This window comes from Crocodylus siamensis, chromosome 13, assembly GCF_052110815.1.
Source record: "Crocodylus siamensis isolate JL-2025a chromosome 13, ASM5211081v1, whole genome shotgun sequence".
NCBI classification, from domain to species: Eukaryota; Metazoa; Chordata; order Crocodylia; family Crocodylidae; genus Crocodylus; species Crocodylus siamensis.
Window position 1 is genome coordinate 9,103,972 of NC_143407.1, and position 25,815 is coordinate 9,129,786.

Here is a 25,815-nt window from a genome sequence, read left to right on the forward strand (position 1 = left end):
GGACAGGAAGTGAAGAATATCACTATCCAGCTGAAACACACAGCAGAACGTGAAGGAAGCAAAAAAGGCATCCTGGTGTGTCAGCCAAAAGCAAGCACACCATACCGAAAACACTGTCAAGTCCCAAGTGACAGGTGATCAGTGTGCTTCTGACAGGCAGCACCCTGCCACCTAATCAATGCCCTGGAGAGGCTATACACACTGACTCAGTGGAGGAGCACCAAGCCTGGTGAGTCACCACCAGCACTTCCTGCAACACCTTGGGTTTTCCTTTGAGGTCTCTTCTGGTAAGAACCCAGCCCAAGCCTGCTCAACTTGTAACTAGATCCAAACAAGGGATAGGATGACCTGTAGGCTGCCAAGCCTCACAGCCAGCCAGGACAGAAGGGGTGGGAGTGCCTGAAGCTCATTTTCATCCAACGAAAATTTCCTCTCTTCAGTGTCTCCACTTATCTTTACAAAGATCCCCTTCCCTAGATAACAGGGGGTTGTCTCTATAACTTTCCTACCCCTGCAGCCCAGCTGTCCTTAAGAGGTTGCTTTCCACCACATGCACATTATTTTACTTGATCATGGATCATCAGATTGCTTCAGCACTCTCAAAGCAAGTGGTGCTGTGGCCTTTTGCACTGGGAAATGCCTGTCAGGAGGCAGGGAGGCAATTAAGATCCACAGAGAGACACTGGCAGTTCCTCAAGAGTCAAATCCTCTGGAGTGTAAGAAAGGGTTCCTATGGGGTGGAGGTTAAGGAGGCATTGCTCAGTGACTAGAAGGGGTGTGTGTGTGTGTGTATACACACACACATATACACACACAGACACACACCCCCATATATACATATATATACACATACACATATATATACACATATATACACACACACATACATACACACATGCATATACACCCCCCCACATATATACACACATGCACGCACACACATATATACACACACATGCACGCACACACACATTTTTACCCAAAAAAAGTAAGAAAGGGTTAACAAGCTTTGAAGCTTGGAAAGAGAGAGGGTGGGGCTGATTTTCCATTGTCCTGCCCTTTATGTGATCATTTACACGGGGACTAAGCGAGTGCAACAGGCTATGGAACTAGAAGGGTAGTATTTCATATCTAATTTGCACCTCTGTAAATGGTTGGCAATGGAGAATTGGGCCGTGGGCGTCAGAAGAAAGCAGGCTGGACCATTCCTCAACAAGTCCATGGGGACACTGAACAGCACAAGCTCCGAACGGCGTCTATCTCTGCTCCTACAAAGCCCTCGCTATGTGTCAGGCAGCTCTTTCAAGCAGTTGTACCAGACGGTCACTCCCTATGAACCAGAAGAGTCCTCTACACAGGTACAAGCCAGGGCACTGATCTCCAGGAATCCAATACATCTGCTGCATGGAGATGTCCTGCTGCCCACCACGCACAGGCAGAAGTGCTGGAAAGAGCACGCGAGAAAACCTGGCCCTTCCATTGCCCTTGCTGTACCTGTTCTAGGGACCTCATAAGCACTGTTGTCCTGGCCCCATTCACCAGCTCTACATCCACTTACTGCTTTAAGAAAAAAATCTTTAATTCAAAGCTTATGCTGCCTGTTTCTTTCATTTTCTAGCTAGATTTGTCATGGATCTGAACTGCACAGTGAACAGATACTTGTGCCCACAGCTGATCCTTTATTTGTCAACACAGGAGGACAAACCACTCACTTTTTTCATTAAAATGGTGTGCTACAAAATAAAAACATGGAATCTAAAAAGACCGAAAGCGCTTCCAAGAAATGTCTCAAAGGGTTGAGATGAGGGGAACAGTCCATCTCATCGGCTAGTTTAAAGACTCTGCTTTATGGACGGGAACAAGTAGCCAGTTCTGAACTTAGAAACAGAAGAGGAAGATAGCGTATAAAATGTACTGTGGTATTCTGCAGCAATGATCCAACCCACGAGAGCTTAAAACCGCATCACTGCAATGCTTGGGGCCATCTCTTTTGTAAGGGCAGAAGCTGAGGAGAAGGGAAAGGTGACTGTATAAAATCTGACCTGCTAACCCCTAATCAGTGGATATATATTTGCAGTTAATGCAAGGTTTCCATCAGCAATCTCTGGCTGTACCCACGTGACGGTAACAACAGCCCTGCTGTTACTCATATCCACGTGGAAATAGAGGGTCTCAATTGTTAGCAGAAATCCCCTTCTGGCAGGCAAACTCCTCCCTAGCTCAGTGAGTCCAAATGGCAATGCTGCTTCTCTCACGGCCTTAGACTCAGTCCAGCTCAAGTCTGAAGGGGTCTCCAGTTTGCTATTCACAGGCCAGCTTCCCATCAAAGCTGGACAGGGCAATGGCAAAAGCCTGCACAGCACACATCGGGTAGTTGTAGTCCATAGTGAAAGCATCATCAGCCACGCGGCCAAACTGCATCACAATGTAGTCAACTGAAAGAGAGGAGAAAAGAAGCCGTCAAGACAAACATGCCTGTGAAGAGGTTCATGGCCTACAGGAAGACTTGGCATCTATACCTGTTTGTCAGCCATGTGACTAAGACCTGAGGCACTCAAATTCAGTGCATACTTTTGCAATTTCTGGCCTAAGAGGTTGCACCCAAGGCCTCACAGTCTGTGGCAGAGCCAGGAAATGAATGCAGCTCTCCAGCGCTGGAACAAGCCAGCAAACCTCTGAACCCCCTCTAGTTCCCCATCTGTAAGAGCATGGATAAATAAGCAACCCTGCCTTTCAGAGGGGCCAAAAATGTAGTTTCGCAGGGGCTGTGAGGTGTAACTCATTAATCTTTAGAAAGTCCTGGGAAATCCTTCTGGCTGCCCAGTGCTGGAGGGTGGGGTGGGTGAATTGGAGCCACTCATATCCACCTGACCACCCTCCAGCACTGGCTGAAATCCCCCCAGACCAAACTCCCTCCACTCCCTTCCTCTCCTCCTATTCTGAAGACAGTGCCAGGACTGAGCTGCGTCAGCCCAGCCCCAGTCCCAGCGCACGCAGACACAAGTTACTGTAGGCACTCCATTTTGGAGTGTCTTTGCCCGAACTCGCGTGCAACGAGGGTTCAGACCGTTGCAAGATCAGGCCCTTTTAAAGCACTCTGTAGCCACGCACTTGTGTTTGGTCACGGCTGTAGAGTGCTTCAGGGGGCAGATCGGGCAAAAATTGTCACTTCTGTCTGCACCTGTGTGAAATGGTTTAGCGAAAGGTCATTGGGCTCCTATTGAAATATCACACAGCCAAGCAGAAGGGGCCGGGGAGGGTGGGGCTGTAGCTTGTCTGCAGAGCTCAGCCACCTGCCTGACAAAACTTTGTCATTTAATCCAGGGACCCATCCCCTTCCCCTCCCGGTGCAGCTCCTTGACGGTTAGGAACCCAGGGCACGGGAGTCTGAACCGGATGCCTCTCCAGAGAGAAACTACCCCCTTGGTGGAATTCCTGCCCGGGGCATTCTCCACGCTCTGGTGTGCCGCCCCATCCCACCGCCCCGATCACGGCTCTCTTTGTTACAGCAGCGAGGGTGACAGGAAATCTGTAAAAATAACCAGGGGCCCCTGGCAGGTTCTGTCTGTCCTGTAACCCAACACCCGGGACACCAACGTCCCCTGATTGGACTGGACAGGTGACGAGCCAACAAGTCCCTCGCTGCTCATGCTCTTAGGAAAGCAGCTTAGCTGCTGCTCAGCTATTCTGAGGTGGTCTCTCCAGGGCATGTCAGGGGCAGAGAGGGTGGGGGCTCCCCAGCACTCCCAGGGGGATCAACAGTCTTGAACTTTGAACTTTCTGACCTTGGGGGATTTTCCAAATCCAGCAAACCCTGGAAGCCAATGGAGTAAAGGGCTATTGTCTACAGCATTTGTCCCAGAGCAAAGCAATGATGGGGTTGTTTTGGCCTCACCCCCTGCTCCTGAGCACGGAGTCTGTGCAAGCCCTATGTGCCACTTCACTGCCACTTGTGTCCATGGAGCAGATTTTCGGATGGCCTCAGCACCCACATTTGGGGCAGGGCTTTCCAAAACCCCCACCTCCTCCTGGGATGCCTGAATTAGCGACTACATCTCACCCCACTGGGTGTTAAGCTGTTTTGGCAACCTGGCCCCAGTGGAGGATGCTGAGCACTTCACAACTGAGCCGTGAAGACTTTATTTTTGGCAGAGGGATGAGGAGGGGGGTAATAGCAATCAGGCTCACAGAGCTTAAACACCACTGAAGTGGGGGACCAGTGGGCTCACACTGGCCTCAGGACAGTGATGGATTTCTTTCACTCTGCTAAAAATGTCTGTGGCATATGGGGACTTCACATTTAGGTGGATGGGAAAAATGAACTCAAGAAGGACCAGTGCAAGCCTGGTGGAAGCACACACCTGTGCTGGTGTTGGTGATAGCTCACCTTGGGGCTGCCTGGAGCCACGCTCCCTCTCCCTTAAGGTCCCTTACTGAGCTGAGCCCCTTGCTTGAACTGATTGTGGCTAGGGCACTGCAGGGCCCCCAGGTTCATTCTCTCCGGGATCAAACAGGCTCCAAGTTTCCATGCTGCAAACGGGCCGCTTTCCAAGTGCAGCTAGCCCACGCCCAGCTGGGACCTGCGCTCTCACCTGCTGCAGAGACTCTGCTGTCACAGCTGAGTGCCTGACTCTGCTGCCCACAACAGAGGTAGAGAGAGCTCAGCTCCTTTTCTAACTATGTTGGCTCTGAAGGGCTGTCAGGTACAGAAACTTCCTTTTGCTCAAAATGCATGTGAAGAGCAGAGATGGGTTAAGTGACCCTGTAGCCACAGATCGGTGACATGGCCCTCCAGGGCTCCCAGATTTTGCTCTGGGTGACAGGGCACAGCATTGCCCTGTTGTTCTGCATCCTCCACTGGCTCCCAGTTCCCTTTCAGTTCACTGAAGGCCCTCTCTCCAACACCATTTAATGGACTCGGCAGATTTCCTTTGAGACGAGGCTGCAAGCAATGGCCAGACTCAAGAGAAAGGCCTGTTAGCCTGGTGGGAGGGCACTCATTAGACCCTTCCTCCCTGTACCTACATCTACACACATGTGCACACGCACACACGTGCAGCTTTGGGAAAGTTCATTCGGGGACCCTCCAGTGTCTCAGGCTCTGCCCTGCCTGGCTGGGGGAATCCGACTCTGCATGGCAAACCTCTCCCTGCACGTACGGTCGTTGCTGTGCACGATCTGGAAGTTCTTGACGGAGGCATGCGTGACCCTGCCGTGGAAGTTCAGTACGTATGACTGGGTCTCATCGTTCCACACAGGGGCCTTGTTGTGCAGCTCAATCAGGTTGTCCATGTTCTTGTTCTGCCATCTCATAAGCAGCCCGTCGTTATCCTGGAAACAGGGAGGAACATGCTCAACGGGTAATGTCAGAAGGGAGCAGGAGACCCTCTCTGCTTCCAGAAGTCTCTGCAAACATTTCCTTGCGTCTGTGCAGGCTGTGTGCCATGCAAGGTTGCCTGCAAACTCGTCCTAGAGAGCTGGCCACGAGGCAGCAGAGCATTTCTTGCATCCCATGCATCTGTCTGGGTTGTGCACGCACCTTTTACATGCTATGCTCATCGTCATCTTCTCTGTGCTGTGAGGCCCCTCTTGTTCTAGTCTAGTTCTTACACCTGCCTCTCTCTCTGGGATCCCAGCATTGAGAAGGGATGCTGCCACTGCCCAGAGGACTGGTTAGAAAGTAGCTGCATCACAGAGGAAAGGGATCCCTAGTTGGAGGTTGATGGGAAGCAGGTTTACATTTTTCACCATTTCTAAACTTAGGCTACTCTGTATCAGGCTGAAACAGGATGCTGCCCACCCCATGATGGTCAACGGCCAGAGGAGTGTGCTCACCTGGGATGAGGAAGGCCCTGTGATCAGTCTCCCAGTCCCAGGTGAGTGCCCTAACCACTGAGCTATGCTGACCTGGGTCCCTCATGGCCTCCCCTATTGGTTTTGTTTCACTTAACTACAGACTGATTGGGTCTGAAAGAGACTGACCATATAGCCTAGTGGTTAGAGAGTTTCAAGGTTCTGCACCAAAGACACTTGTTCAAGTATTTAAACTAAGTGGAACAACCCCAAGGGGAAATACTGAAGCTGACCCCAGAAAAGCCAGTAGGTCAAGGCACTTACCAAAGCTTCAGGAAACCCAGGTTCAAGTCCTTGCTGGGCCTGACTTGAAGCAGGAACTTGAGAGCAGGGCTACATGAATGCCTTGATCACAGGTTCGTGTCTGTCCGTGGGTGGGGTCTCTCTGTCTCCCACCTGAAATGCCATCCTACTGCTGAGAACACCTCCCTGACTACTTTCCTCTAAGCTACCCTGGTCCTCCTAACCCTGTGGGTCTCAAAGCATCAGCATTTTCAAATACAAACCTCAGTCCTGATCACCAGGGATGCCTGTAGATATGTGGGGACACTGCTCCGACGTGCTGCAATTACAGCATTGGAGCCGACTCGATTAATCTGTGTCTCGCATATCAGCTTCTGTGTCTTGTGTATCAGCATCCCTGCACTTCAAAACGGTGGCAGGGGTGCTTTAACTAAAGCTTGTTGAGCGACAAGCTTTAGTTAAAGCAACCCTGCTGTCATTTTGAAGTGCGGGGACAGTGATACACAAGATGCTGCAGGTGCTTTAATTAGAGTGGCTCTCTGAGTTGCTCTAATTAAAGCTCCCCCACCCCCATAGCATGTGTAAAGATGCCCCAGGTTGCTAACTGGTTGCTTTGACTCACATTTCGAGGCCGGATGGGCACCCTTTCGTTGTCTGAATTCATTCCAGGGATGATCACCGTCATCTTTCGGGGTCCTTTGAACCCTAAAACATTAGTCTCCTGAAACACAAACCCCAGGAAGACCATCAGGCAGTTCCCTTTTGGCTCAACAAGGGTACACCCAAAAGCTGCTCAATGATTGACAGCAGCTGCTCCTTGCACTGGCCCCAGCTCCAGAACAGGCTTGTGTAGACGGGACTCCTGTCTAAACAGCCTGAGCCCCAGTGCCCCACATTGCCTCCCTCCCAGTGGTTCGGGGCAGTACAGGTGGGTGGCACCTAGGGTGAAGTGCCTCACCACTGCTCTGGGCATAAGCAGAGGACTCCAGTCCCGAGGTAGGACCCACGGCTAAATCCAGGAATTGAGGGCTGTGGCCCCGATTTCAATGGACTTAACACCATGTACTAACTACTGCTCCCGAGGAGAGCTGCTCTGTGCCGAGGGGAGGCTGGAGGGAGCCCATGGGCTTGGTACTTACATAAATAACAGCTGCCAGCTCCTGCCGCACATTCGACCAGTCAGCATTGGCTCTGTCGGGATTTGCACCATTATCGAACACCGTAAACTTGGTCCCCATTAAATTTGATCTAAAACAAGAGAGTCAGAAACCAGACTGAGGAGGCTGGGGTGGGTGCTGTGCTGCTGGGAACAGCGTACCCAGGGCATGTGGGCAGCGGGACCGAGGTGCAGTCTAAGGGTCTCCAGGCCTTTGTAGTGGTTCTTCAAGCCCAGATCTCTGCACTGTGAGCTGGGACAAGGGCTCTGCTCACCCTCTCATCAGAGGAGCAGACGGCCCCCTGAGACATGCTGCAAGTTAGCTGCACGCCAGTGGCTCTCCTGGGTTGCTGCATAGGTGTGCAAAATATGACCAGCCCCAACCCAGGCCCAGTCCAACCACGTCAGATTCCAGAAGACTAAATGGTTGCAGGGAAATGCTCCCAGCTTTCTCCTTCCCCCCTGTGCTGGTCCCTTGAACCATGATATCCACCAGATTGCCTGCATGGTCGCTGCTAAGTAGCAGTACTTCCCTGGATACCAGAGCAGGCTTTGCTGCAGGCATGGATTGGATCTCCACGTTTCCCAATAACCCTTCTGACCAGCGCAGAGACCCATCTGGGCTCCTCGCTGAGTCATTTCCAGACATTCCCCACATTCCTCTCTGCAGCAACTGTTGTTGTGCATTAGGAGGCCTGGCAGATAAGGTGCCAAAGCAGATCCGAGACCCACGGGTGCCTGCTACAGATACAAGAACAGGGCCAGATGCCCCTTGTGAAACCTCTGGGCTGGAGAAAGACATTTCAGACTGATCCATCTGTGAATGGCTCCAGCAGCTCTTGCTCCATTACTGCTGCAACCCCCTTGTACAACGGGCATTTGTAGGCATGGAGGTTGCCCTAGTTTACGATCTGATCTAGTTAAACAACAGGAAGGCTGTGTGTGGACACCTCCAATGAGGATTTCAGCTCGCTACATCCATTTCACTTGCACCTGAAAACGCATCTACGCCTGCAAGCCTGATGCAATTTGGTTTTGGAGTATCAACACACGGAGCCGCACTAAACCAGCTTAACATCACATCTGCAGCTAAACTGGTGCAGGTCTTCTGGAGGCAGCGCTGTGCTGAGCTGAGGCCTAGGCAGGGGCTCAGCTATCTGAGGCACTGGGCTAATTCCTGCCATTTAGGTGGCAAGGGTGGGAGACTCCTAGCCCTGTCTGGGAACCTCTCTCTGAGCTTCTATCCATGTGTCTACTTCCCACTCCATGAGACCAGGACAAACTTCTCTGGCCTGTTGCTGGGATCTGTGTGGCTCCCCGAGTGCATTATCAAGTTGTGACCTGTTTCTCCCTCTGAAAGAACCAGACAAGCCAGTTTTCCCCTCTCTGCCCCCCAGGGACACTCCCAAGGCCAGAAACAGTAATAGAAGACTCCAGTTCCAGCCAGCAAAGCTCTGACCTCCCCACCTCATCTTGCAATAAGCTCAGAGGGACTAAGCCTAAGTGCCTGGGGGAACAGCAGCCTGAACTACATACGTGCCCTGCCCTTTTACATCCAGCTTGTGTCCACAGGCAGTGATTACCTTAGATCCTCCTTCTGCCTTCACACCAGTTTCCTTTTGGGGCTCAGGCATTGTAATGGGCCCAATCCTCCATTCTGCGTGGTCCTCGGACTCCCTTCCCCATGACTCCATGGGATCACGTAACTGCATAACCCCCACAGACCTGTGATACCCCTCTCTGTGCAGTTTCCATGCCTTTGGCCTCCACACGGACAGCAAAGGGCAGAGGGAAGCTGAATGGTGCAGCCTGAGCCTCCAGCCTGGGGAGGGGAGGATCATCTTCCATCCAGTGTCTCTAGCGTGTTTGGGGATGAAATCAGTGCCAGCAAAAGGAGCTGAAGGGTCATCCTTGCACACTGATATCCTCCATTCATCCCTGCAGCAGGGACAGCCTAGAAAAGGCTGCACCAACACCATGCTCCTCCAGTCTAGAAGGACTCAGTCCCAGTGGCCCTCCTGGTCTATCATCAAGGCTGCCAGCATGGGGTCTGATGAGGGCTAAATAAGACATTGTTCTTTGTTATGGACAACTAACTGGCCTGAGACCTGTCCCCTTCCCCACAGGGGCTGTGCCCTTTTGTTTCTGAGGAGAGGGTCTTTGTAGAGCATTCACATAAAGGCATGGGGTTCCTAGATGCTAGCTAGGGTCGGAAAGGACCTCAACAGATAGTTTCACAGTTGGTAGGCAGAGGCAGAAAAGGATCTGGGAGTCATCACTGACTCCAAGATGAACATGGGCCGGCAGTGTGGGGACGCGGTCAGGAAGGCCAACCGCACCTTGTCGTGCATCCACAGATGCATCTCGAGCAGGCCCAAGGAGGTGATCTTCCCCCTCTATGCGGCACTGGTCAGGCCGCAGCTGGATACTGCGTCCAGTTCTGGGCGCCGCACTTCAGGAGGGAGGTGGACAGCAGGCACTGGGGGAGTCCCTGTCCCCCCGAGCACTGCCAGGAGTGACCGGGAATAACGGTCACAAGCTGGCAGAGGGGAGATTCAGGCTAGACATCAGGAGGCGCGACTTCACAGTCAGGGCGGCTAGGGTCTGGAACCAACTTCCAAGCGAAGTGGAGCTGGCTCCTACCCTGGGGGGCTTTAAGAGGGTTAGATGAACACCTTGCCGCGGTCGTTTGACCCCAGTACTCTTTCCTGCCATGGCAGGGGGTCGGACTTGATGATCTGCTCAGGTCCCTTCCAACCCTACCTACCAACTATGAAACTTATACCAGCTGGGAACGTGCTCTGGGCCACTGGCAATGGGAAGCAGCAGAGAACGTTTCACGCCCAGTGTTGCCCTGTGCCACCGGCTGGTACCTCAGCTTCCCAATGAAGTTCTCCCCGCCGCGTGACAGATCCGTGGGGTCAATGGAAATGAGGTAGTTGGAGGTCTTGCTCTTTTTCCGCTTCCGGCCAGCCAGCAGGAACACCTGGAAGACACAGGAGGGCCAAGGCTGGATTATAGCAGGGCATAAGCTGACAGAAAGAGGTCCTGGTCTCTAGGAGTGAAGCCTGTGAGAGCTCCAGATGGCACAGGAGGCAGCAGGCAGCCTTTATGCTTAGCAAGGCACCTGCTGGGAACCCAGCATCCTCTTCACTGCCTCCCTGCTAAGTTCAGCCCATAGTTTCTGTCCTGATATTCAGGGACAGATGTGATGGGCTTAGCTATTTTGGAGACAGGCCACAACACCTCCACGAGCCCTGCCTCCTAGGACAGCTCCACTGCATTGAAACAACAATGTCAGCTCATGGGAGAGGCTAAGGAGTGAAGGAAACAGGGCATACAGGGGCTGAGCTGGGACTCACAGCCACAACAGTGGGTAGGCATCTCGCCTTTCTTTTGACTGAGCACTAAACTCGTCTCTGTGATTTAGATTTCCAAGGCTCATTACCCCACTTGGGAACAGTCTCAGTTTTCTGGGACACACTACGGCTTGCGCAGTAAAACAACCTCTGAGTCATGCTAGTGGGACTTGTGTATGAAGGTAGTTGCACCATAACATCATGATAAAAGAGGAGGAAGTTGCATCAAGAGGCCACCAAGTTGAGACACGTTGTTGACCTCAAAGACACTGTCCACCTCAGACACCTACACAAAGTCCCCAAGTACTAGGTTTCAGGTACTGCACTGGAGAGCTAAGCTTTTCATGCGGCTTCTACTTAACACAAGACAGCTAGAGCTCGAACTGCAGCTGCTGCGATACAGTAATCACACTGGGTGTGATGAGCACAGCGTATTTCCCAAGAGGAGTTACAGGAATATGGGCGGAGGGGACCGAATCAATTAGTGCGTGGATGTGTTTCAAGTTGCTAGCTGCCACCCTAATCCAGAAACCGAGAGAGCATGCTGCTCCACTGACACCGCAGACACGCTGGAGAGGAATTTGGGCACCTGGAGGGGCTAACGTGCATCTGTGGGCTGACACACAGGGCCTGGTACAATGAGCAATGCGGAGAGGCATCCTGCACCTATTGGCGTGTGTGCTAAACCGCATGCCTGCCGCGCGTGCCTGGAACCACAAGACAGACAATGGAAACATCAATCTCAGTCTGGAGTTTATTGAGGAGACATCAGAGGTTGGGAAAACTGCCAGGGAATATTAGGAACTGGAGAAGGAGAAGACCCATGAGGACAAACTCGGCCCTGGTACAACTCCAACAACTGCAGTGGCTTACCCCCCACCGTGCCAGGCCTCCTGAGCTGTCAGATGCAGTCCCCTGTGCTCTTCCCAGCTGCATCCATAGGGCGGCTTGTCGCACAAGACCTCAGCCCCCTGCTCACCTTTTTCTCATTGTCCAGGTGGACGTAATAGGTTGGGTAGAGGCCCCGGTCCATTCCCTTCTTGTCTCGTGTCACCCGGCACTTGATGGTCACCCCCTGAGGGGCCGGCTGCAACACGAACTCCTCCAGGTTGTCCACTTCGATGACAGGGGAAGGAGGTCGCTCTTCCTTCTGCAGCCGGCCCGAGAGTGGGGAGGGGGGGAAGGCATTAGGGAAGGTTCCTGCTGCCCCCGGCCTTTCGGCAGCCCGAACCGAGGCAGGCTGGGCCACACAGGCTCATCACACCTCTGTGCATCTCCCCCTGGCCCCTGCCCTTCCCTCTTGTGTCACACTGGGGATCTCACTCCTTCTCTCTTCCTGGCTCAGCCACAGGCTCCTCTGCATCCCCCTGCCCTGCACCGACCCCCCCAGCTGCAGTGTCTTCTGGGAGCCCGAATTGCCACCACAATCCCCCTCCCTCGCAGAGCCATTGCTGGGATCCCCCTCTCCCACACGCCGCTGGCCTCTTCCAAGAGTCCCTTCCCACAGCCTTTTGCTGGGGGCCTTGCCTTCCCTCCTTCCTGGTGCCCTGCTGTGGGGAACAGGCAGCCTGCCCTCTTCCCAACCCCCTTCCCCTCTCCTCTCTGCAATGAAAACCAGAGAGATGCCTCCAGCCCCAACCCATGCCTCCCTGATTCACTGTAAGGAACCGCAGGGGGAAAGGAGGCTGCCCAGAAAGCCCATTCCCAGAGCCCCTCTGGCCCAGCCAGCCTTGTACCTTCTTGGACTTCTTCCCTTTCCCTTTCTTATTGGAGTTCTTCTGGGTAGTTTCGGGGGCCTCCTCCTCGCTTTCCTCCTCAGCACCTTTGGGAGGAGCTGCCAGTAGAAACACACCGTGAGACCAGCCTCCCAGACCGACTAAAGGCACCGGGCACTATCACTGCAGATGCAACAGCATGATTTATAACTGCAGAGGCATCTGGTGGGAGGAGGGCTCTGCCTGGGAGCATCCCCTATTAGGAGAGCACTTGGAGGGCAGGCATGCTCCTGCCTTGAGAGCAGGGGTTCGGGTCGATGACCTGCCAAAGCCCCTTCAGCCCTGTGTCTGTACTTTTTTAACCCTCCTTACTCACACTCCCCAAGGCACGGCACATGTAAATGCAAAGACACAGAGATGGGTCATGTTGGCGGGACATCAGGAAGGAGTAATGTGCTGGCTACAAGACTGAAAAGGAGGGCAAGGGACTAACCTCGGTCAGTCCAGAAAGGACCTCCCATAGCCCCTGAAGCTGCTGCCCCCTGCCCTGATGGTACTTCTCCAAGGGACAACGTGCTTCTCCAAGACTGCTGCCAACACCACGGGTTAAATTAGCTATTCTGAGTTGGTCACCATCGTCTCCCTTTACAGCCCTCCTTTTTTTTTTGCACTTCCGTGCTCAAATCAGCCAACTCAGTTCTGAATTCTGTCGACTGAGCAGAGCTCGATGTTCATGTCCGTGCGGCACTACCACCAGCAAGTCTCTTTCCTCCCATGCTCTTCAGCCTGGGGCTTCAGATACTTGCAAATCCATGGCAGGCATCCTACATGCAGGCCCCAAGCCCCGGGGGTTTGCAGTTGAGATGCCTCCTAGTCTTGCTTGCCCCTAGCCCAAAGGCCAAAGGAGCAAGTTAGAGGGAGAGCCCAAGAGCAATCCCCCATCGCCATAAATTGTGTAGCCAAGGTCCTTGCATTTGGGGACACTTGGAGATGCTCGCAGGGGGCAGCCTGCCTGCAGCACAAGGGGCAGGTCTTCACCCTCTAACGACACAAAGTCATTCAAGGCCAAGAAGAAGGGGGTCTCCCCTGTGAGGTCAGTAAAACCACCTGGGTCAAAACCCACCACATGGCATCTCCCCTGTCATAGCAGTACTCCCCTGGCCGAGGCTGAAACAGCACCTCGAGTTTCTCTTCGGGCCAGGTGCCCCGTTCATGCCCATGGGCTGCCCTGCTGCCATTGCCTAAGCAATCTGACTTAGGGCCTAGCTGCAAAGCTGGTGCAGAGGGCTGCCTACACCCACCTTTCTTCTTGGTTTTCTTCTCCTTGGAGCCATCGCCCCCGGCCTGGAACATGGATGCTGTGTTCTTTTTCTTGTCAGATTTGATCGGCTTGGTGCTGGAATCAGAGTCATCTTCGGCATCGCTGTCAGCTGGAGCTGAGGGTACAGGGCAGGGGTGGACGGATGGGGGGGGGGGAGGGGGGGTAGAAAAATCAAGCCAGAGAAGGGGATACAGCAACTCTTCACACATCTCTTATCTGTCACTTTGATAGATGTTAAGTAACCCTCCCAAGGCCCTGGGGTATAGGTGAGGGATGTAAAGCATAGGGTAATCACTTTACCCACTGCTAAAAGGAAGCCACCTCTGGGGGTCAACCTGTGTTTAACAGGGCATAGCCATGCTAAACACAGCCAAGAGCAGGCAGTGAAGACAAATCCTATGCAAAGCTGAAATTCAGGCCAGGAGGATGGACTGACTCCATGTGGGTCTGGCCAGGATGGGCTGGCTGCTGTGCACATAGGAGAAGAGCTTTCCTGATTGAGGACTGTGCAGCATTGTTCACTTGGGAGATCAGACCAGCACCAGTGCAGAGCAGAGACCCTACCCAGTCCCCACCACCAGCCTTTCAGTTTTCACTGGGGGAGTCTCTGCTCCAAATACTGGCCACGTGGTCCCATCCTGCTTCCCTTCCCAGGCGGGATGGGACCACGGCACGAGGTGGCTCCACGCGACCGCATCCCTTTTAGCTCGGAGCTCAGACCTGGCCGCAACCCCTCCCACAGGCTGATCCACATCCCCCTAGGTGCCAAGGACAAGGGCAAGACCTTGTGAGCCCTTTGCTGAGGGCACAAGGCAGTGGTGGGATTGTGGGGCAGCCAGGCCCCTTCACCTTTCTTCTTGCTTTTTTTCTCCTTCTTGTCCCTGCTGACTTGGAACATGGAGGTTGGCTCCTTCTTTGTGGTCTTTGCAGTTTTGCTCTTGGCATCCGGTTCACTCTTGTCTCCTAATGGGACAAAGAGAGGAGAATGAAAGGGGAGGGTGAAGGAAAAGGCAGGAGTCAGCAGCTGGAAAGATGAGGACAGGCATGGGGACAGAAACGGGGCAGCCGGGGGCAAGGGCAGTGGAGATAGTGGGAGCTGAAACAGGAGAGGAATGAGCGGAGGCAAGCCAGGGACAGAAAGGGAGTTGAGGAGCAGAGATCTGCCCAGGCTCTCACTGGACCTGAACCCGAACCCAGGCTCCCTGAGTGCAAGGCTAGTGTCCAAACAACTGGACTATCCTTCCCCTCACTCACAGAGCACGTCCAGCCCTTAATTACCTCCCACTCTGGGGCTCCCAGCACTGACCTTTAAGCTTGGCTTTTTTCTCCTTGCTTTCTCCAGCAGAAGCTTCTTTGGAGGGTTTGGGGGGCTTCTTTTTGGGCTTTTTGGGTGGGTCTTCATTCTCAGCCTCCTCCTCGTCCTCCTCCTCCTCGTCCTCTGGAGATTTTATTGGGGTGGAAGTGGGGATCAGAAGAAGATCAGAGACACAAACTCATTCACAAGGTGATGGCAATGACGATCCTACATGCTTTCCTGGATGAGCTTGCTCCTGGTGGGGGGCTACCTTGGGGCCCACCAGACTTTTGCTTCCAGGCTGTAAGGCACTGAACAGTGGGTGACCCAGGTGCTCACACCTCTCCTGTCTTGCCTAGTCCAGGCTGGGGCTGCGGCCAAATGCGATGGCTAAGCCCGCAAAACTGGTTCCACCACAGCCAGCCGGTGTGAACGGGAACAACTTTAGTATGAAAACATGCCTAAAAGTCTAAGAAAGACTTTCCAAGCCCTGAGACCTGGTCTTTACTGAATGGGACTCCAACAATGCAACTTCACCCCATGTTCAAACTGATTTGGAAGTGGTGCTGGCTGCCTGGCCTACGCTATGCGAGCTGGGCCAGTTTCAAAACTGCTGAAAAAGAATAGGGTTATTTCCCCAGTGCAGATAAGGCTCCAGAGGCCTTTGACCCAGGATTTGGCTAGGTAGAGCCTAGAAAACAAATGCCTTTGCATTTGGAGGGAAAGGAGTGAGGATTTGTGGGGTGCATGGAGCAAGGTTGCCCCCTAGTGACCATCTTTTCCAGGGTCCCGCGTACTGTACAGGCTCGGCGCAGCCGTCTGTATAGTCCTGACGATAACTAATGCAGAGCGCACAACCGCTGCACAGTTAGTGCAACGGCTGTGCAGCACATACAACCTCTGACCGCAGCAGAGATGTGTCAATAGCTGATTTCTGGTTGCAGTGCCTGAACTGGAAAAAGCAAACAACCATGTGGGTGTCGAGCAAAAAGCTTTGTTTTATCCGGAATAAACTGCCTTGCTTTGGGGTTTTCTACATTAAAAATCACTTTGAAATGCAACGATCAGCAAATTCAAGCAAAATCAAATGCCTCAGACAAATCAAAGGGGGACTTTTTAGGTTTTTTTTTCCCCCCTCCCATTTTTTTGGCCAAAACAATTGAATTGGACACAGATTGGCTAATAGTTTTAATTGACCCAAATCTCCATTTTCTGGGGAATAAGAAGGTTGATTGAAAAATCTGCCTCAGGGCTGATTTAGCCTTCCTCCAACATCCCTGCGGGGAGACAGTAATGAGGACCTCAGCCAGGGCCTGTAGGCAGCCAGCCGTGAGAGGGGCCAAGGGCAGGAGCTGTTGCTAGAATGGGGCAGTTGTCTGCACCGCCAATGCACCTGCCCTCCAGAGCCATCACGGGGAGGCCGCTCGCTCTACCTGGGGACTGGGAACTTTCCCACCATGGAACTTTTGTTGGTGTTTCAGAGTGGAGGTGGCTTGATCCCTTAGTGGTTTGGAGAGAGCTCTCCAAGGGAGGTGCTTGGATGGGAGCACAGGGTCTGGTCTAGGACGAACAGATGTTGGGTCACGTTTGGATGACACTTGCAGTGCGAATGAGAGCTGGGGGAGCTGTGTGTCTGGCCTGTAAACACAGAGCAAGCATGTGCTGCTGGATGGTGACACAGGTGTAGGTGTACACAGGGTGTATGCTGCTTGTGAGCAACCAGCGCTGTGTGCTGGAGCTGTGACTGCTCAGGTGAGGGGTAGCAGGTGCCGGTGGAAGATGTGCAGCTCCTTACCCTGCTTCTTTTTGGAAGTTTTGGATGTGCTGAAGTTGGCCAAAGGACTTTCCTTCTTCTTCCTGGGGTCCTTGATGAATTTGGAGTACAGATCCTTCTCACCCCGCTCCTCTGGCTTCTCTTCCTTCTTCTTTTTCAATTTTTTGACACCTGTACATTGCAAGAAATTCCAGTGGCAATGGACAAGACAGGTGTGGAGAGGAGGGCAGAAGATGAAGGGCAGGGAATAACATGAGGTAGGGCTTGTGAGACACCAGTAACCCCCCACCCCAGCACATGGTCACTGGGAGACAGTGAGTTGTGGGGGGCTTCTCACTACCAGACTGGACAAGAACAGTGGCGTGTTTGTGTCTGCAAGGTCAGGGAGAGTTGGTCCCCTTCCTGGGTGGAAGGATCACAGCAGGGAGAGGAGGCAGGAACAGATACAGAGGGCACCTCACATCCACAGGGCCTCGAGTATGCATATGTCTGTGCCTCGCTGCCCTCTTCGGCACAGGCCATGCTCATGTTGGGACCCACTTCGGACCTCACTCTGGTGCTCACAAAACCCAGTCTGTGGAGGCAAAGCTTGGGCGGAGCATCCCCAGCACTTCATGTATGTGCAGATCTGAGACGTGTGTGCGCGCATCTGTTTGTGCATGTGCAGATGGCCGCTAAGCCCTGAATGCTGGCCTGGTCTTGCACCGTCTCCTGAGCAGGACAGAAGCGGGCTCAACCTCTTCTACCAGCTGAGCTCAGCCCCTGGACCATGCCCTCCCATTGCCCATGCATGCTGGGCTGTTCCTGCTCACACAGCTGAGATTCTCAGGTCAGAGCCGTACTGAGGACAGGTACACAAAAGAAGAGCCAGGGAGTGCCGAGGCCATGCCTTGTCCTGGGACCAGGCCTGTGCTCTGACAGGGAAGGAGAGAGGCTGGCAGAAGGCACAGAGGGAATCAGCCATTCAATGAATGCTTAACCTGGGGGCGAGTGATGCTGGAGCATGTCCACATGTGTGATGCCCACCCCAATGTCCTTGTGCCCCGGTTCACAATGCCCGTGGGCAGCCTGCTCTGGGCTCTGTCTCTTACTCTGGGCAGGGGCGCTGGGCTCCTTCACAGGACTCTGCTCCCCGGACTTCTTTGCTTTGGGTTTCTTTGGCTTGGCTTCTGCCAGGGGCTCCTGGCGCTTCTTTTTCTGCTTCTGCCCCAGTAGGACGCGCTGGATGGAGAGACACATTACTGACACAGAGCTGAGGGAGGAGGGAGGGAACAGCAGAGCCCCTGCCCCCAGTACCAGGCAGCAGCGAGTACAAGCGCCGCACAGTGCTCCCGTGCCAAGGCTGCTAAATTCCATGGGCCGAAGGCCTGGGGCTGACCCCTGCCTGGGGGCAAGGGTGCGTGTGCATAGCTGTAATGTTTCATGAGCTGGGCGAGCGGGAGGGAGCACACAGGGAACAGACCTCGCCAGCCAGGGAAGAGACCACAACCCTAACCCAGCCCCCACACCCCTCCCTGCTTTGCCCCAGTGGGTCCCTCACCCTCTAGCCCAGCCAGGTGTAACCAGGGGCATTAATGGAATTACACAGCTGTAACAGTGGCATGAAGGAGAGTTCAGTCTGGCCGGGGCATTTTCCTCATGCTCTTCCTTCTCTGCAGTGACAGGTTTCCCCAGTTTAACCAGCCCTTGCCAGCAACACGGCTCCCAAACTTCTGTTGCGGCAGGAAAAACCACGATAAACCTTCAATGTTCCTTGAAACAGCTTCCCCGTCCTCCTGCCCGCCTGTGACATGAACAGTGTCAAATTAAACATCGGGATCCCCGCTTTGCTGTGCCCCCAGCTCCACCCCGGCAGTGCACGGGAGTGACACGGGAGAGCTGAATGGGGAAAAAGGAGCCAAGCAGCCTCGACAGGGGAAAGCAGAGCTTGCTGCCCTCCCCATTTTAAACTCTCAGGGGTTAGCACGGTGTGTCCTGGTCCCTTAGTTACTTAGGGGCGTCTTAATCCGACAGCCTCCCTGTCACATCTAGCCTGGCTGTCTGGCTCTCTCTTTCGCCATTACATTGCCAGCAGGCCGATGTGAGCAACGTAAGCCTCTCCCAGCTGTGGCTGGCAGCCAGCTCCAATCTTAAAGCAGGCTTTCTTCCAATGGTCCCTTCCCCAGCCCCGCTCAGATGCAGCGCTCCTCCCCCCAGGTGGAGACGGACCTGCTTTTCACTGGGGTTTTCATGCCGCGGAAAGGGGGTGCTGAGAGCCCTGGACACTGCCTGATATCCTGCCAGAGAACAGGGCTGGGATGGGCGGCAGCAGCACGTGCTTCCTTCGCGCTGTCCCAGGATGCGTCTCTTAGATTGGAAGAGCCTTCCAGCTCCTTCTCCAGCCACACATGCCCCCTCGGCGAGAGGGGGCGACATCTGTGTCCTCTCCAGGACCCACTGATGCAACACTGGAGCCCCCTCAGCACTACCCAAAGGCCCTGATTTGGACTGGCAATCTAGCTAGATCCAGCCCCAGCGCATCCCCAGTCCCTGGGCTGGTCTTTCCTCATCAACCTGAACCTGCTCCAGCTGCAGTGAAAACAAAAGAGGAAAAAGCAGTCCTAAAATCTCTTTCCAGTGATTACGTGTGCCTTGGGGAAACGGCTTCAAAGAACAAAAGCAAAATCATATTGGGGCACATTCTTCTAAGAACGTCTCCTGCCAAAATGACTCTCCCGTGAAATCCCCCCCCGAATTTATCCCGTCTGTGAACTCTGTGCGTTGCCCTCCAGCCTGTCCTGCCCCCAGACATGCAAGAGGGCCGCGCTGCTTCTACGGTCCTCGGGGCCAAGATTCCCTAGAAAGAAGCCGGACGCTGCAAACCCGGAGCGGCTCCGCAAGAGAGTGAAAGTCCTGAGCGCAGACTGCCCGCAGGCAACCAGGGAAAAGACAGCTGGCAGCAGGAAAAATGGCATTTGCCTGGAAGCCAGCGCTCTGGAGCGGGCGCCCAGACGCAGCACGGGCACATTTTCACACATGCAGCCCCCATCCAGAGCCAACAAGGAGAGCGGAGAGAGGTTGCTGGCTGAGGCCCAGCCTGCTGATTGCTTGGCTTGCCTGGAGGAAGAAAGGAGGACAGTGTCTGGGATTTGGCGATCACGCGGTATCGCTAAGTGTTTGTACTGCTGGCGAGCGTAAGCAGGCAAAGAAACACTGCAATGAACCCACCCACGCTTCTCTAAGTCAGGAGGAGCAACCCTCACACCCGTGGTAGTCCACCGCTGTGCGGCCGGTAAGGAAGGATGTGGGTGCAGCCCCCAGGGACCAGTGACAGATGAAGAGCGACTGCGAGTGAAATGACTGCCAGAAACAGAGGGGCCGCTAGGCAGGATCAGGCCCCAAAGTCCATCTAGCTGAGGATCTGGTCTCCAAAAGTGACTGGCAGAGGAAGATACAGGACAATCTGTTCTCCCAGATCTCTTGACCTGGTCTCTGTTGGACAGGAGTCAGCTTAAGCCCTGAAGGACGAGGTGCGCTGTCCCTTCCAAAGTGGGTCCTCATTAACTGCGGCTCTGGTTATTCTTCAAGAGCTGCCCGGTCTCTGCTCTGAGCACGAGCAAGAGCAATAGAGGCTGATAAGGATTAACTGAAGGAGCTGAGAGGATTGGGGGTGATAAGGACAGCAGCTTGTCAAACGAGACAACAGCCTCAGAGGAGTTGCTAGCAGCCAGGTGTCCACAGCACAAAACACACCCATTCAGTTGGTTCTGGGTTGCTGGCACTCTCAGCAAAGAAGCCACTGAGATAATTGGTTTCTGGAGATTAAGGTCTCCTTTGTGGCCTCTTCCAACACACAGAAGGAGCTGCCAGTATGAGGCATCACCCTGTAGCTGTGCTGTGTGTGGCAAAAGGGAGGCTTTCAGCTGTCAGAGCTGCTAGAGCCTTTGCTTTGGAATACCAACCGGAGGAAGGATCGTCCTTCAGACCTATGTGCAGAAGCCAGAATGCAGGGATCGAAAATGATGCAGTAAAATGGGAGAAATGGGTGGATCAGTGGGAAGAGAAGTTATTCAAACCATGTTTCCAAAGAGGAAGAAAACCTCTAGCCAGTGCCAAAGCTGGAGAGCTGACTGCTGGGGGAGATGGAGAGTGGTTGAAGAACAACATATTTGCTCTGAGAAGCGTTTGCACACTTGGGAGATGGTAGGGTCTCACTTGGCTCAGACTCTCTCTTCCAAGGCAGATTCGCTGGAGCTTAGCCCCCACAATTCAAGCATCCTTGATGCAGGGCAGGCCTGCTCCAAAACCCCACAGCGCCAATGGAAATGTACTGGATTGGACTTCACTGAGCTGCAAATCAGGCCCTTTGACAGTCAGACTGATGGGACAGCCACCTCCCCTGTAAGTTTTCATAGTTTCATAGTAGCTAGGGTTAGGAGGGACCTGGACAGATCATCTAGCCTGACCCCCTGCCACAGGCAGGAATGAATGCTGGGTTCACAAGACCCCAGACAGGTGATCACCTAACCTCCTCGTGAATTTGCCCAAGGTAGGGGTGAGGACCACTTCCCTGGGAAGTTGGTTCCAGATTTTGGCCACCCTAACTGTAAAAAATTGCCTTCTGATCTCTAACCTAAACCTATTCTCCATCAGCTTATTACCATTGTTCCTCGTCACCCCAGGGGGTACTGGGGAGAAAAGGGCGCTACTTATTTGCTGTTGATCTCCCCTGATGAGTTTGTAGGCAGCCACCAGCCTCAGCCTCCTCTTGCCGAGGCTGAACAGGTTCAGGTCCCTCAGTCTCTCCTCGTAGGGCCTGTCCTGCTGCCCTCCAACCAAGTGGGTGGCCCTCCTCTCCATGTTGTCCACACCCCTCCTGAAGCGTGGCGCCCAGTACTGAACGCAGTACTCCGACTGCGACCTGACCAAAGTCGCATAGAGGGGGAGCATCACCTCTCTGGACCGGCTTGAGATGCACCTTTGGATGCATGACAAGGTATGGCTGGCCTTGCTGGCTGCAATCTGCCATTGGCGGCTCATGTTCATCTTGGAGTCAATAATGACTCCAAGATCCCTTTCCGCCTCTGTGCTTTCAAGAGGGGAACTCCCCGGCCTGTACGTATGGTGTGCAGTCCTTCTCCCAAGGTGCAGCACCCTGCATTTGTCTACGTTAAACCCCATCCTATTCTCATCTGCCCACTTTTGTAGCCTGTCTAAATCTAGTTGCAGCCTCTCTCTCTCCCTTCACATGTCTCCACCTTGCCCCACATCTTAGTGTCATCAGCAAACTTGGACAGCATGCTTTCCACCCCCTCGTCCAAGTTGCTGATGAAGATGTTAAACAGTGCGGGCCAGAGGACCGAGCCCTGGGGGACCCCACTGCCCACATCTCGCCAGGTTGGGTACGACCCATCCACCACTACTCTCTGGGTGTGCCCCAACAGCCAATTTTTTACCCATCCAACTATGCAGGCATCAGTGCCACAGTCACCTAATTTATTGATGAGGATGGGGTGAGGGACAGCGTCAAAGGCCTTCTTAAAGTCTAGAAGGACTACATCCATGGTGACACCATCATCCAAGGATTTAGTCACTGGTCATAAAAGGCAACCAGGTTGGTCAGGCAGAACCTGCCTTTGATGAACCCATGCTGATTGCCCCTGAGCATGATCTCCCCTGCTGGCCCCCCCGGATGTGCTCCTGCTAGCAAGGCGCATGTCCCACTCCGCTAGCTGTCACATGGGGTGTGTGCTCTTTCACACCCACTGGGATACAAGGATGAACTCACCTCAAGACTGCTCCTTGGGAGGGGACACAGGGACTAGACACGTCCTACCTGCAAAACCTGTCATTCCAAGAGGCGAGTGCCATGCGTGGAGGGCACCCATGTGTTGGTCCTGGTCTCAAACAAGTACCATACAGACTAAAGCTCTAGAGCTAAGTTTATCAGACTAGGAGATATAGCCACACAGTTACTATTGAAAGAAATAGGAACCATGTGGGCAACACCCCTTAGCCAGCTCTGAAATCTTGACCCAGCAGCTTCAACTCTTTGGCATCAGAATGAGACACTACTGGTCCTAGACACAAGACAGATTCCCTCTCCAAGAGCAAGGGGCACTAAAATCAGAGGTGGGTATGAAGCAAAACTCAGAGTCAAACTTTTCCCAGCCCTTGGTGAAGCTGGGACCCGAATGAAGAGCTCAGGGCTGCCCCTAACAACACAGAGACAGAGCAGAGAGGGACACTTACTCAAGGTGGCATCTGAACTCATTAGGGGAATGAAAACTAGCCAGTCCTGCCCTCAAACCAAGCCAGCCCCTACTGCAGCCGCACGCACCTGCTAGCAAGAACAAACACTGGAGTGACTCATGTACCGAAATAGCATGGGCCCATGTCCACCCACGGCAGACCACGCTGCTCAAAACACAGGGGCAGTCAGTACAGGGGCTGCACTTTTCAGCTCAGCTCCTTCCCTTGCTCCCGGAGCTGGTGGGAGGGGGTGCACGGAGCTGTGCTAGGACATGGGGACAAGCGCCGGGTGCCCAGCATAAGGAGCTAGCACCCGCCTCCTTTTATGGGGGCTGAGCACTGGGGCACTCCTCTAAGAAGCTCGCAGACCCCAGTTGAGAACCACTAAGTTAGGGCAATGATCACAAAGCAGAAAGACTTACCATGGAGCAGCCCAATCAGGGAAAGCAAAGTGGGGGAAATGAGAAAGACCAGTCAGTGAAGAGCCAGGGGGAAGAAGCCAGGGGACAGTCAGCAGGGCAGACTCAGGGCCCCATCCCAGCCCCAGGGGAGGGCTCCATAGCTTATATGATGCCAGCTGGTAGGGCAGCCCTGGGCACTGCTGCGAGGCAGCCGTCACTGCTCAGCTACAGCAGGAAGCCTCCGCCTTTGCTGGGGGAGAAGGAGAAGGAACAGCTCATCTGCTGGGACTGAGCAGGACCTTCTTCATCCGTGCTGCACCTCAGAGAAAAAGGATAAACTTGCCCCATCAGGACACTTCAGCCGCTCATTAGACTGGGAGGAGCTCTCAGGTGGTGGCTATTGCAACCACCTGGCTATGTTTGCGAGAAGGAAAGGCCCGTGGCAAGGGAGGTGGGAGCTGCGAGGCTGCACATGGCATCCGCTTGCAGACACGAAGAGGAGTAGGAGAGGTGAGGGAGTGCTTAGGAAAAAGCTGGAACGGTCAAATGCAAAGGGCTTCATAAGGAGACCAAGGAGGTTTGAAGAACTGGAGCCACCCTCAACCCTGGCCAGTTCACACCCTTCCTCTGAAGCAGCGAAGGCACCTCTGCAAGGGCAAGCTAGGCTCTGTGCACAAGTTCCTCCAGGTGACATAAACCCAGCACCTTGGTCTCCAGCCTGCATGGGAAACACCATGGGCTGGGAAGCACCCAGCCACTCTCATGGCCATAGAGGACCAGGAGGAGACTCGCAGATTCCTGTAGGAAACCGGCTGCAGGTAAAGGGATTTCAGTGACACCAGGGTGCCCAGAAGTAGCATGGAAGAATACAGGATTGAGGTCAGCCAGAGACAGAGCATGAAGCAGAAGGATTAGATGCATCACAGCTAATCTGATTTAGCAAGGCTATAAATAATGATGATTTATCAAGCACAGACCATGCAGCTGGGCAATTAGCTAAACAATCAGCATTCGGGATGTACCGGGAAATGTTGCCTGATGCAAGGCAGTGCATGTCCTGCTGACTGGGCCCCTCACTGGATTACTGACAAACTCAGCACAAGATCAAATCATTCTTCCTGTCCCAACTGGCCTGTTCCTCCACCCTGTTCCTGTGTGAGGGCTAAAGGTGAAGCTAACTTCAAACTGATATGGAAACCAAAAGGAAACAGAGCCGGTCTGAGTCATATCCACCAACTAGCACCATATATTGTGATAACTAAAGATCCCATGGGATGCTTTCCAGGGGAAAGGATCTTAACGGCACTTTCCTGGCCAGATTCCAGCGTACATTCTGCCTCCTCAATGCTTCTCCTACGGCTTCATCTGGATGCTGGGTTCTCCTACGTGCCCTTCCACGGGCCAGCAAGTGTTGTTGCTGCGCATGGTTAAACAGCAAATGCACTGCCCTCCGGACAGGGTGCATCACAGGGGATGTGCCAGTTAATTAGTGCCCTCTAGTTCTACAGCACAGGCGGTGAACATGGTAGTATTCAGAGGAAGAAAATGAAGCCTTTATATGGAGAGTTTGCTGCCAGTATTTGGTGCATGTGCAAGACACAAGATAAAGTCTTTGCTTAGACAGGAAACCATGTTTTATGGTTTAAGGTCCATCGGGATGAAAGATGCAAACATCACAGTCATGCAAAGGCAGCACCCTCGTCATCCTGTCTGCCAATAACAGCATCTAGTTGAGAGAGCTGGGGCATGTACATAGGCAGATTGCAGCGCCCTTTGTTGGCGTATAAGCTCTCAGGCCGAGCTACCTGTAAACCAACCGTCGCAGTTGATTTACAAATCCTTGGAGACAGCAGCCTGTTGCAACAGATATGCCAACAGACCCTTGCAGGTAGGAATGGGGCTGCCAGCTGCTGCTGTCATGGCTGAGAAACAGCTCCCGCAGCGAGGAGTGAGGTCTGCCTCAGCCCAAACCAGGGAACCTGAAGACTCGCTGCACCTTTGCTGATGGTGCACTTCATTCTCAGGCACAAATTGCCTGTAACAGTGTACATGCTTCAAGTTTTGGGGATGGGCCCCCGTGCCTGGTTTGGCTGTGGGACACATATGAAGTACCAAAGCAGCAGCAGCACCCCTTGATTTTGAGAGATGCCAATTCTTTCTGCCAGTTGCCATGTTGACAGTCCCAGGCTTTGGACCTGCCCAGCCTCCAGTTCCTGACTCTGCTGATTTGCCTCTTTACCATCCAGTTTCTATCCAGCCAAAACCTTCTCCCCTCCAAAGCTAAACCTGAAATTCCCCTGTCCTTTCCTATTCATGGATCCAGGCCCAGGACAGCAGCACCGAAAACCAGTTTCTTGCTCTTATGCCATCAGCTCACTGTGTTTCAGCCCTCACCTTTTTTCACTCCCTTTAGTCTCTTAATCGCAAAGCTAGCAAAGGGGAAGGGGAAGCAATTAACTTTATTACTT

General features: G+C 53.5%; 1 protein-coding gene across 2 annotated transcripts in view; it reads right to left on the bottom strand.

Moving 5' to 3' along the window:
- Positions 1 to 1,581: 1,581 nt before the first annotated feature.
- The window catches only part of TULP1 (TUB like protein 1), a 30,725-nt gene continuing 6,491 nt past the window's right edge, over positions 1,582 to 25,815 (bottom strand). For both annotated transcript variants that reach the window (XM_090025299.1, XM_090025300.1), the window contains exons 3-14: positions 17,807 to 17,936; positions 16,737 to 16,886; positions 14,954 to 15,085; positions 14,497 to 14,610; positions 13,628 to 13,762; positions 12,348 to 12,445; positions 11,591 to 11,761; positions 10,126 to 10,238; positions 7,236 to 7,344; positions 6,719 to 6,817; positions 5,160 to 5,331; positions 1,582 to 2,435 (exon numbers count right to left, since the gene is read on the bottom strand). In XM_090025299.1, the coding sequence (XP_089881425.1) occupies positions 2,302 to 2,435; positions 5,160 to 5,331; positions 6,719 to 6,817; positions 7,236 to 7,344; positions 10,126 to 10,238; positions 11,591 to 11,761; positions 12,348 to 12,445; positions 13,628 to 13,762; positions 14,497 to 14,610; positions 14,954 to 15,085; positions 16,737 to 16,886; positions 17,807 to 17,936 (1,557 nt within the window). In that variant the 3' untranslated portion in view covers positions 1,582 to 2,301. The remainder of the gene's footprint in view (positions 2,436 to 5,159; positions 5,332 to 6,718; positions 6,818 to 7,235; positions 7,345 to 10,125; positions 10,239 to 11,590; positions 11,762 to 12,347; positions 12,446 to 13,627; positions 13,763 to 14,496; positions 14,611 to 14,953; positions 15,086 to 16,736; positions 16,887 to 17,806; positions 17,937 to 25,815) is intronic.